This window comes from Balaenoptera physalus (assembly GCF_965194825.1).
Source record: "Balaenoptera physalus genome assembly, chromosome: 10".
Lineage (NCBI taxonomy): Eukaryota > Metazoa > Chordata > Mammalia > Artiodactyla > Balaenopteridae > Balaenoptera > Balaenoptera physalus.
The window spans coordinates 63,218,389-63,231,455 of NC_138889.1; the positions used below are offsets into that span (position 1 = coordinate 63,218,389).

Here is a 13,067-nt window from a genome sequence, read left to right on the forward strand (position 1 = left end):
GAAAGGCTTGTAGTAAAGTGGAACATAAGAGGCATGGGAAAAAGAGCAAGTTGCAACTTGGAAAACTTTGGATCGGATCGGATAGTCACAACTCTTGAGGCTGGCCGGTTCTTCTCTTAGGCTCTCCTGAACCTGTACACACGTGTCTCACAGTACTTACCAACTGCACTAAAACAGCTGCTTTCTTGTCCATTTCCTCCATTAAACCAAGTACTCCTTGAGGGCAGGGACCATGTCTCTTCCAGCTCTGTATCCCCAGTGCTCAGCACAGGGCCTGACACATAGCACGTACTTGTTGAATGAATGAATGAATAAATGAGAAAATCTCTTTTTTTTCCTGTCAAGTATAGATATTAAATGACCTCTCAAGCTGGTTGGGAGGATCAAATGAGAAATGCATTTGGAAATACAAAGAATTATACAGGGGACTTCCCTGGTGGCGCAGTGGTTAAGCATCTGCCTGCCAATGCAGGGGACATGCGTTTCAGCCCTGGTCCAGGAAGATCCCACATGCCGCTGAGCAACTAAGCCCGTGCGCCACAACTACTGAGCTTGCGCTTTAGAGCCCGCGTGCCACAACTACTGAAGCCCGCGTGCCTAGAGCCCGTGCTCTGCAACAAGAGAAGCCAACGCAATGAGAAGCCTGTGCACCGCAACGAAGAGTAGCCCCCGCTCGCTGCAACCAGAGAAAGCCTGCGTGCAGCAGCGAAGACCCAATGCAGCCAAAAATAAATAAATAAATAAATTAATTAATTAAAAAAGAAAAAAGATGTATACAGGCAGGGGCTGCTTTGTGACCAAAGAAGGAAGTATTGTTTGCTGGAAAATTGTAAATTTGCTGAGATTCATTCATTCAACAAAAATTCAGAGAATAGGCTACTATGTGCCAGACCCTGTGGTAGGGCCTGGATATACAGTGACAAACAACATGGATGTGATTCCTGATCTCATAGTTAGTTTAGTGGGGGAGACAGACACTCAAAATAATATTTAGTTATAAACTACGATAAGTTCTATGAAGGAAAACTACAGGGCACTAGGAGAGAATGTGACAGAAAATCTAATTTAGAGATCAGAGAAGAGGTTACAGAAGAAAATGACAGTTATAATGAGACCACAATGACCAGGATTTGCTTACTTACTTTGTTAGCTTTTAATATAAACAGACCTTGATGTAAACTGTAAGGTAAGCTATAGGGAAAGACTTGGAGGTTTTTATCCTGTGAATGGGGCAGGAGGTCTCCCAATCAGCTCGTTTTGGTGGGGCTTTGTGCCAAGTAATCTTGGCAGACAAAAACTGCGATTTTTTCAGTCTAACCCACCTGCCTCCCGTGCAACCCAACCCATTAGTTCAGGAAGCCTAGCTCCTTCCCACTACCCACTACCTAAATTCTCACCTTGGGGTTGTCTGTACTAGTGGTTTTCGGGTGGCTCGGAAGGTAACAAAGGCTGTGACGGCAGAGAACAAGATCCAGATCACTAGGAACCTCCACCAGTGCAGCTTCACTGTGAAATAGAGGGGAACAACCCACATCTGAAAGAGGGTCACCATCTGAAACACAAACACAAGCACTTCAGCTCTAGCCAGCTCCCTCTGCAGCTCTATCTGAAAATCCAGAGCGCATCTTGTGTGTTCCATTTTAGCCTGATCCTCTCCTACATTTCCAATTTTGGATAAAGGCACCTCCTAGTGACCCAAGTTAGAAATCGGGGACCGTGCTTGACACCAACCTTTTACCCCCCCATCCGACTGTTTATTGTACATATTCTTTCCTTTACATTTGAGCCCTTGCTACCCCTTACCTGGCTGACTATGACCTCTTTGTTAAGTCTCCTTGCATTCGGTGTCTCCCCTCCAATTTATCCTTCCCAGGAGCACACAGTCTTGAAGTATGTCATCCCCCTGCTTGGAACCCTCTAAGGGTCCCCAGTCTACAGGATAAGATTCAACATCCTTAGACCCAACATCCTTAGACAGGCAGTCAAATCCCCCACAATGGAGCCCCAAACTACTATTTCAAGGACCACCTTCTACCATTCCCCATGCCTGTAGTCAGGTTGTTCCCCTCAGGCTAAAACATCCTTCCCACCTGCCTTTCGGCCTGAGAGTATCACATCCAAGACACACAAAGCCTTCAGTCTCCCTTCTAGGCAGAATAAGTCATGACTTCCTATTGCTCCAAACGCATTTTCTTTTCTACCATCATTACAGTGCTTACCTAGAGTATGAGACTGGATTCAAATTCGTTCTCTAGCTTACTGTAACCTCCTTGAGAGCAGTGACAAGGCCATACTCATCTGATTCCTCTGTGCCAGGAAACTGTCTGGCCCATGACAGATCCTCAGTGAATTTAGACAAATGAGGGGAAAGCAAGACTAGAACCCTAAGAGGGAAGCACATTTGTTTTAAAGAGTATCTATTTTGGGGCTTCCCTGGTGGCGCAGTGGTTGAGAATCTGCCTGCCAATGCAGGGGACACGGGTTCGAGCCCTGGTCTGGGAAGATCCCACATGCCACGGAGCAACTGGGCCCGTGAGCCACAATCACTGAGCCTGCGCGTCTGGAGCTTGTGCTCCGCAACGAGAGGCCGCGACAGTGAGAGGCCCGCGCACCGCGATGAAGAGTGGCCCCTGCTTGCCGCAACTGGAGAAAGCCCTCGCACAGAAACGAAGACCCAACACAGCCATAAATAAATAAATAAATAAATAAATTAAAAAAAAAAAAAAGAGTCTCTATTTTACTTTCCCTCCTTCATATCTTTACCTCAGACTTGTTAGCTACAGAGTTCCAAATGTATAAAACAATTCTAAGTCAGAAGTTTGGACCAATCACGAGTCTCCTGCTCCCAAATGTCTCCTAACTCCCTCCCCCAACCACCCAATTTTTACTCTTCTCAGGTGAGTAGCAGGTGTAAAAACAGATAATTAGCACTTAATAGAGGCTTTCTTCTTGGTATCATTAAATGAAATGAAAGAATATTTTTTTTAAAAAAAGGGAGGTGGCTATAGAGAGGAAAATATTAGCTAGTTTCCTAAAGTTCCATAGAAGAGAAAACTTTTGAGAAACTATTTACTCTTGAGGATTTCTAGACTAGCGCTGCCCAGTCCAAATATAATGTGAGTCTCATATGTAAGTTTAAGTTTTCTAGGGGGGAAAGCAGGGAGGGGGCTGGGGGTCATGGTGGGATGAATTGGGAGATTGACATATATACACTAATATGTATAAAATAGATAACTAATAAGAACCTGCTGTATAAAAATAAATAAATAAAGTTAAAAAAGAAATAAATGAGGGAGAGGGTGTGGAGAAAAGAGAACCCTCCTACACTGTTGGTGGGAATATAAACTGGTAAAGCCACTATAAAAAAAAATAAGTTTTCTAGTAGCTATGTTAAAAAAAAAAGTAAAAAGAAACAGATGATCTTAATTTTAAAATACATTTTATTTAACCCAATATATCTAAAATATTACCGTTTCAACATGTAGTCAATATAAAACTATCTATGAAATATTTTAGTTTTTCTTGTACTACGGCTTTAAAATCCGATGTTTATTTTATATTTACAGTATATCTCAAAAGAGACCAGTCACATTTCAAGTGTTCAGCTGCCACATGGGACTGGTGGTTACAACACTGGATAGTGCAGCTTAAAGCATCTTTTTAGTGTTAAGCTGTCTGTAGCTACTACTCTCTCATAGACTGCTCTGTGGCAAGAAAAAGCATTAGTTTGTTAGTGTGATTTTACATATTAAAAAAAAAAAAGAGAGACAGTGGAAGAGAATGGTGAGCAGCCACTTTGCTTTAGAGCTTCCAGCGCTGTGTGCCCACTGGTCAGTGAACAATGTAGCCTCAGTACCAATTCCACTGTATAGGAACGTGCAGTTGACTCTGAATGAAGCATTCTAAAGTATTCCGGCCTTACAAAAAAAAGTGTGAAAAGCACCAGGATGTACTAACAAACGGCTACCCAAATAATGTTCCAGGTGACATTCTAGGAGATACTTGGAGACCAAGAAAATACATCACAACAAACAACTGCAGATTATTTAAACTAGGGGATAAGGCAACCAGAATCGTGACACTAAAAGGGGGGTAGATGAAGGTGGTTGTGGAAAGAAGGGCTACAGGGTCTTTAGCCTTCACATTGTTTGCTTTAACAGGCTCATGGGGGTGTTTACAAAACAGTAGGCCCAGAAACTAGAGAAGAATTAAATCACGTGGCCTGGTCACATGTGTCCGCTCTGAGAAAGAACAGGAATTCCTACCTCCTTTGAGCTTTTCCAAAAACTTGGCTGTTACATAAAAACCACCAGCCTGCCCTAATAGCCTCTTTCCCACTCCCCATCAGTCACCAACAGCATGTTCTTGTGGGGGAATCCAGTAGAGATAATTTTCCCTACGTGAGCTGCAGCTCTGCATATTTTGGGTGTGAGAGGCAGAGGACCTGGATTCTATTCTGCGTTGAACAAAAAGATAATTAGGAGTAAGTCCGGGCATTGGTGTAAAAGGAATGGAAAATCTTGCCTCATTTTGTAATGTTCAGGCTTGAAACTTTAAGGGTGTAAAGCTACTCTACTTACACATCATGAAAGATAAGAGAGGAGCGGGGGTGGGTAGGAAAGGGAAGGAAGGAAGGAGATTTAGGGACAGGATTCGGCTTTTTGAAACCAGATGGCCCAGTAGAAGCCCAGCAAACCTGGATTCTAGTTCTGTTCTGCCTCCAACTCAGTAGGTCACCCTAAGGAGGGCCTTCCTCCTTAAAGGAAGGGTTTGACTTGATTTTCAAACTCCTTCAAGCTCTAGCACGCTAAGGTTCTGTTAGGCAGCCTTGTATCTCAGACTCCCTGGGAGAGTGAAGGCAGAATTCACTCATTCATCCAAGTACTAACTTTGCATTTCATGAGAAGAGGAATGCAGAAATAAATAAACATGACCTCTAGTCCCTGTCCTCAAGGAGCTAACAGTCTAGCAGCAGGAGAATAACATTGATCAAACCCATATTTTAACGATTCTACAAATCCGTACACCCTTTCTAAAGAAGAAGTACAAATAGAAATCATTAAAGAGCAAATGAACAAAGCAGAATGCTATAATATAGTGAAATGAACAGTGATTTTAGAATTAAAGAGTTCTAGATATGAATCCCAATATGGCTATTTACTGTGTTACCTTAGGCAAGTCACTTAACTCTGACAGCCTGTTTTCTGAACTGTAAATGAGGTAAACAGTACCTACTCTCATCAGGCTGTATAGGTCATGTGAGTTAATGAATGGAAAACTTTTAGAACAGTACCCAACAAGGCAAGCATTCAATGTAAGTAATGTAATAAATATAATGTAAGGATTCAATATAATAGCTCTTGTATTTCAATGGCAGCAATGTATATAAAACAACAAGCATAGTTGCATAGTAAGCATTAAGTAAATGAGAGCTCTTATTATGGCTTCACATGATCAAAAATTAATAAAGCCACATATATAAGGGAGCCAAGACTGCAATGAGATAACCAAAATAATCAACATATTAAAGGTGGTGAGGTTATAGCAATTTCTTTAGAATGTTTAATTTGTCCTTTCCAGGAAAAATAAATGATTCAAAAACCCAAACCAAGGATTTGAAGCCACTTTCAGGTACTGAGACACTCTGTGCCAGGGAGGCTTGAAAGCCAGATTCTCTTCAAGGCCTGGAAAGCAGCTGCTGGGGTGAGAGCTCAGTGCCTGACAAGCAGCAGGCAGAGGGGCTGGGTGAACACAACAGTCTACCATGGGGAAAATGGTAAGTTACAATTTTGCCTGGTTAATTTACTTGTGTCTACTGTAGTATTTATTGGCATTTTGCTTACTAAATAAATTGAAGCTTCCTCATTAAGGAAGGCATTTTTAATGGCTAGCTTGGCAATAAATGGCTGAAAGTTACTCAAGAGTCTCAGAACAATAGCAGGGACTCTGGTGCCATCTGGTGGCGACACATGTGGTTTGATAGTTTGCTCAACCAAGTGCCTGTACTTGATGCTGTGAAAGGCATAAAATAATGGGAAGCCGTGGCCCTAACTTCTCTTCCAGAATTTGGGGTGATGAGACATAAATTCATGAATTGGGCAGCCATGCAAAGCATCAAGCACTGCTATGGGAGTTCAGAGGAGAGATGTAGCAGTGTGGTCAGGAGCTGTCAAGGGGAGACTGACTGGAAATGGCAGAGCTCTGGTTCTGAAGGAGGCTTCATTATGGCGTGTGCGCGTGCATGTGCGCGTGCGTGTGTGTGTGTGTGTGTGTGTGTGTGAAAGCCATTCATCCTTCTCTCCCTGAATCTGAAAATATGAAGCTGAAGCGAAGACTAGCCTGAAACTCACTCACTGATTCATTCAGCAAACATTTGCTGAGGAACAATCCCAGCTTCTCTGATCTGGAAGATAAGAATAACAACATCCCACTTCTCTCTCCACAAGGCTACACAGTTGAGTTGATGATGTTAGATGCTAACAGTAAGAGCTAGCCCAATTTAAATGGACTGTCTTTGTTTTAGATTTCTTTCATCTCAGAAACGGTAATTCACGAAAAGTCAAAAAAAGAGCTCCCAGATCACATCCTTCTCTGGGCACCAGCTCCCGTTAGTGTGCTGATGCTTGGCACTTCCGACTTCTGCCATTCTCATCACTTCTGTATCTTCCTACGTTATGGGGGCAGGGCCACCCGCCGTGCTTGGCTGAAGAGGAATACTGAGGGTGAAATGAAAACGACAAGCCCAGGTAGCTGAACGAAGTCAGAGACTCACAGCTTGAATCAGCATGAAAAAAATGCTGATAAATGGACAGAGATCAATTGGAAGAAGGTGTCTGGGATATGCTCTACAGCTCTGGTCAATATTTTCATGAATGATTTGGATGAAAATACAAAGGATCTGCTTACCACACTGTGAATAGTACAAAGCTTGGGAAGGAGAGAGGAGCAAGGCAGTGAACATGGGAAACAGAAACAAGATCCAAAACGAATAAAGCTCATTCCTAGAGTTCTTCTAGCTCTAACATGCTGTGACCTGATAAGCTGAAATGAAGAACCAAAACTTTACGATGAAACCTCACCAACTACCCAAGTATAGGTTGGGGAAGGAGTGGCTTAACAGCAGCTCATGTGAAACAGATCTAGGGGTTTCACCTGACCACAAACTGCCAGAGAATATACGCCAACAGGGCCATTACCAAAGAAGCCAAGGCAACCCTACGCTGTTTAACTAAGAATAAACCCAGAATGAAGGAGGCAGCAGCTCTACCACTCTCTGCTGTCGAAGCAAACTTGGGCCCTGAGATCAGGTCTTAGGACCACAATGTAGAAAGAACAGTGATGAATAAGCATGACCACAACGGAGCAGCCAGGATTACAAAGGGTCTGGAAACCAAATCACATAAGGAAGAGCTGAAGGCACTGGTGTATTAGGCCTGGACAAAACTACAGGAAGCCATGGCTATTATCTGAAGATCATCCAGAGGCCGAGCAAGCAGATAATAGTAGCACAGTTTCTGTGACCTGGTAAGACCCCACGTATTGCTGGAATATTCTACAGGGCAGAAACTTGGTTGGCAATTACCTCCTACCACACCTCTGGCTAATGGTCAACCTTACCACATGAAGCAGGCATTCCAATGATAACAAATGCGCTAGATATTTCTTTCCTGATGCTGACCTGAAAAAAATCTGCCTTTGCCTCCCCCTTCTGCCTCTGGGTCAAACTCTTGTCCTTCAGAGAAGCACAGAGTAAATTTACTCCCTATTTCTTATGCTTACTCTCCTAATTTTATGTCTTTTTTTTCCAGGTCTTCTCCTCTCCAGGCAAAAGAGTCACTCAAGCAGTCATTTAATAAACATTTACTGGACACCAGGCTAAGGACTGGGGAATTCAAAGATAAAATACAAAACCGCCTCAAGAAGGAGAAGTCTACTGAGGAGAAACAAATAATAGTAGGCCCTGGTGGCCAAGAAAGTAGAGTAGAGGTGTTTCACTCAACGTGGAGGAATCAAGGAAGGCTTCCTGAAGAAGGCAACCTACCATCTCTGTCCTGATGGTCCAATAGGTGCAGGTGGAGAAAGGTATCATGATGCAGGGACATGGTGTACCTGAGAGAGTACAACTAGTACCCGAGGGAGGTGTGAGAAATGAGCCTAAAGAGGTAGGCAAGGCTCAGAGGAGGCTGATCACACTTAGGAGTTTTTATTATATTCTGAGGAGAAAAGTTTTTCTTTCTCATAAGAAGTGGATTACAACCCTTTACCATCTTAGCATTCTCTAGCCACATTCTAGTAACCCTCTTAATGTCTTGGTCTGAGAAAAATCTATAGAACTTTAAAGATTTCCAGGTAGGAGATTTTGCCACTCATCCATTCCAGGAGGAAACAGCAGTTCAGGGGATAGGAGTCTGAAAAGATACTATATTTGGTAACAGACAGACATGATGAAAGCTTCTCCTTGGAGATCTTTAAAAATAGGATACTTTCCAGGCATAAACTTACTCCTTCCCCTAACATCCCTGAGGGAGCTAAGGAGCAAGTAAGATTAGATTCTCTGAATAGATGATGAAAAATGAGCTACAGAGAAGCCAAACAGCAAGTGTGGCCTGGGCTAGGCTGCCAATCCAGATCTTCTGTCTCCCAAGTTCTGCCTCCCAGCATCAGTCACTAAGCTGGGGGGAAACCCTGAGGAGGCAAGACAATGTAGAGCAAAGGGAGGTGGTTGTGAAACTACCTGAAATCCAAGAAAAGGACTTGGGCAAAAATTATTAAAGGAAAAATCAGGGGAGTTAAAAACAGATATCACCATGGCAGAACTGACAATAATTTCCTGAAGCTTTTGGAAACCTCAAAAAATGGTTGAGTACGGTATGGAAAAGGGCACTTAACCAAGAACCAGATTTTACATCTGGCTCTCCAGACGTAAATTTAAAGGTCATGTGCTCCTGATAAATCACTTCAGGATTCTGCACTTTGGTTTACTCATCTGAAAAATGGAGACAAATCCCTATCCTATCTTATAAAGCTATTTGTTGTGAGGTTCCAAGGAGAGAACAGATGAGAAAAGTGTTTTTTTTTAAATTAACAAATTCAAAACTCTAAGCAGTTTAAGGTATTATTACTATTGTTGCTGAAAAGAACAGTACCTGAAATTTAAATACACAAAACCGTAAGATCGCTTGTTCCCAACAGCAGTTAATTTAGACTAAGTTTCTCTTCTTTTAAAGTGAAGTTTCTTTTCTTTGAACTCCTAAATTACAGAGAGAAGTTTGATACTTTTCACAGTGAAACCAGTAGGTTGGCATACTTGCTCATAATCAATCTCATGGCTGGCAACATCCATGCTGCTCTAGGTCCTAGAGTCTAGGACAGTGTTTCTCGCTGGGAGTGAATTTTCTCCCCAGGGGACATCTGGCAATGTCTGGGGACATTTTTGGTTGTCACAATTGGGGGAGGGGTGTTACCAGTCATCTGGTGGGTAGAGGCCAGGGCTGCGGCTACTGCTAAACGTCCTACAATGTACAAGATAGCCCCCCGAAAAAATAAAGAATCATTTGGCCAATATGTTAATAGTCTCCCTACTGAGAAACCTGGTCTAAGAGAACAGAGCTAGTGTTTTTCTACTTAGTGGTCATGGATGCCCAATGGAAGGCTGGGCCACCAACCAGCACTAGTGAAGAACAGAAAATCTCATTCAGTTTGAGAGAAACAGAGCCTTATCAATTAATTCCATCATTCCTTGGCATGCCATAAGAAGCGTTTTTTGGAAAGCTCTGACAGCTAATCTCAAACAGCTCATATTTCTACTACTCAACAACAAACCCAGTGCCTCTCCTTTACACAACATTCTTGTGGGAGTTGTTTTGTTTTGGTTCTTTTTTATTCCCATTCCTCACTCCACAGAGTGGAGTGTGTTTAATATGTATATTTTTGTGTTTAATATGTATATTTTAAATGTGTTTAATATGTATATTTTTGATTTATTAATCGGCACTGTGTTGTGTATCTTTCAGTTTGTTACTTTTTCCACTCCGTACTATGCTTTTAAGGTCCACAAGTTGTTATAGGTACACAGTGTCATGATATGCATCCACCACATTTTGCCTATTTACCCAGAGATAGGTATCTAGATTGCCTGCAACTCTTCAATTAACTGCCAAACTTAACATTTAAATGAACACCCTCTCATATATCCTGTTAGGATATGCCACAAGACATGTATATATTCCATCTGATTGAATAGTGCCATGCTGCTCTCCACAATGCCTGCAACAGGCTTCACACCCACAAAGAATGCATGGGGGTTCCTACAGCCTCTGATCCATGCCAATACTTGGAAATATCTGGCTTTCTAGTTTCTAGCCAATCGAATAAATTGATAATTCATTGCTGTTTTAATGTCCATTTCTCTAACTACTAATGACTTTGAGCATCCCTTCTCAGGCTTGATGGACTTTTGGATTTCCTCTCCTGTAAACTGCCCGTTCATATTCTTTGCCCATTTTTCTATTGGAGCTTCTGTCTTTCCTTTGTTGATTTGTAGGAGTTACTTCATATAGTCTAGATACTAATCTATTGTCACTTTTAATCATTATTAATCTCTCATTCTATTATCAGCTAACTTTGCCTATAGTATCCTTTATCCAACAAAAATCCTTAATCTTAATATAATTAAATTTATCAAATCTTTATCTTATTAGCTTATACACTTTTCATTAACTTCATAATTTTGCCTTTCATAATTAGATCCTTAATCTATCTTTAGTTCCTTTTTGTATGCAGTGTTATATAGGAATTTAGTTTTAATTTTTCTCCATATGGTGAGCCAGTTTTCTCAACACAATCTACTTAACAATGATTATTTTCTTCACTGATTGGTGATTACATCTTTAGTGTATATTAAGTTCCCATTATACAAGGATTTATCTCTGAGATCTTCACTCTCTTCCATTGGTCTATTTGTCTATTCTTTTTTTTTTTTTTTAATTAATTTATTTATTTACTTATGGCTATGTTGGGTCTTCGTTTCTGTGCGAGGGCTTTCTCTAGTTGTGGCAAGCGGGGGCCACTCTTCATCGCGGTGCGCGGGCCTCTCACTATCGCCGCCTCTCTTGTTGCGGAGCACAGGCTCCAGACGCGCAGGCTCAGTAATTGTGGCTCACGGGCCCAGTTGCTCCGCCGCATGTGGGATCCTCCCAGACCAGGGCTCGAACCCGTGTCCCCTGCATTGGCAGGCAGACTCTCAACCACTGCGCCACCAGGGAAGCCCTATTTGTCTATTCTTTATAGTATGTCTTAATATCTGGTAAGGTAAATCCCTGTCTTGGGAACTGCTTTCTTTCTTGCCTTTATTTTTGAACTTCTAGTAGAGAAAAAAGATTAATCAGAATCTCTGGTTAATGAATATTCTCATTAGTCTATGCATAGATCACTTTTGTTTTAATTTTTAAAAATTATTTTTGGGAGTTCCCTGGTGGTCCAGTGGTTAGGACTCAGCGCTTTCACTGCCGTGGCCTGGGTTCAATCCCTGGTTGGGGAACTAAGATCCCACAAGCTGTGCAACATGGCCAAAAAAAATTTAATTGTGGTTAAAAAAAAACCACATAAAATTTACCATCTTAACCATTTTTAAAAGTGTAGAGTTCAGTAGCGGTAAGTACATTCACACTGCTGTGCAACAGATCTCCAGAACTTTTTCATCTTGCCAAATCTGAAACTCTGTACCCATTAAACAACAACTTCCCAATCCCACCCACCCCCAGCCCTTGGCAACCACCATTCTACGTTCTCTCTGTATGAATCTGACTACTCTAGGTACCTCATATAAGTGGAAGTATTTGTGTTTTTATGACTGGCTTATTTCACTTAGCATAATGTCCCAAAGGTTCATTTATGTGAAGCAGTGACAGGATTTCTTTCCTTTTCAAGTTAATTATTTTTTAATAATATAACAAATACTGAACCCACCATCCAACATAAGAACTGGAACACCTAAATTTACTTATATTTAGCTACGCCCTCTTCTTCTCTATCCTATCCTCCAGTTCTCCATCCAACATCAGTCTTATCCTGAATCTTGATTTTATCATTCCCTTGCTTTTTAAAATATGGTCTTATCACTCACATACATATTTCTAAAACATTGTTTAGTTTTCATTGTTTTTAGCTTTCTATAAAAGGTATAAAGTTATAAGTACTCTTCTGGGACTTTTTTCACTCAATATTATATTGTTAAGATTCATCATTACCATGATTTGTAACTACAGTTAATTATTTTTGTGTTATTCCATATATTTATATATGTATTATTTTATAAGTTATATCCATTGTGAAAATATATCACAACTAACCTATCCACTCACCTATATATGGGTATCAGGTCATTTTTAAGTTTTTACTATTACAAATAGTGCTGATAGGAAAATTCTGGTACATCCTCCCTCCTGGGATGCATGTGCAAACTTTTCTCTTGGCATATATCTAGGAATTAAACTCCTGGATCATAGGGAATATGAATATCCAACTTTATAAACTCTTTTTCAAAGTGATTTCTCCATGAAACAATATTAACTGACTATTGCCCTAGCACGGGGCTAAAAAGGATCAAAGAATATTTGCTAATTGAACAAACAAACAAACAGACATCAGGGAAGAGTGAAGGAGAGCATAGGAGTCAGAGGGACTGGACGTGAATCCTGACTCTGCTAATCATTGGTTGAGTGGAGCTCAGTAATCTCTTTGAGCTTTAGTTTCTAGATCCATACAATGGCAAAAAATAAAATTACCCACCGCAGAGCAAAATACTTGGCACATTATGAAGTACTCAATAAACGGTAGCTGGTGTTATTAATTATGTTTATGTAATAGTGAAGTTCATACTTTAGTGATGGCCCAACTATATTTCTGCTCTGCTTCTCCTCCCTGAAGCCCATCTTCAGCCTAGAGCAGATTTGAATTTCAAGGTGAGGGGGTCCCTCAAGAACTATAAAAAAAAAAAGAACTACAAACTTGCAGTTACAGCAAGTACCTAAAATCTGTTTAGGCAGGGAGAAGACCTTCAGATGCAC

The 13,067-nt window shown here is 41.2% G+C and overlaps 1 protein-coding gene across 4 annotated transcripts in view; it reads right to left on the reverse strand.

Annotated features, from left to right (window-relative positions):
- RNF121 (ring finger protein 121) overlaps positions 1-13,067 on the reverse strand; it is an 84,937-nt gene that overhangs the window by 22,029 nt on the left and 49,841 nt on the right. For 3 of the 4 annotated variants that reach the window (XM_082411422.1, XM_082411423.1, XM_082411425.1), the window contains exon 4: positions 1,398-1,552. In XM_082411422.1, the coding sequence (XP_082267548.1) occupies positions 1,398-1,552 (155 nt within the window). The remainder of the gene's footprint in view (positions 1-1,397; positions 1,553-13,067) is intronic. The other variant, XM_082411424.1, reaches the window with a different exon arrangement.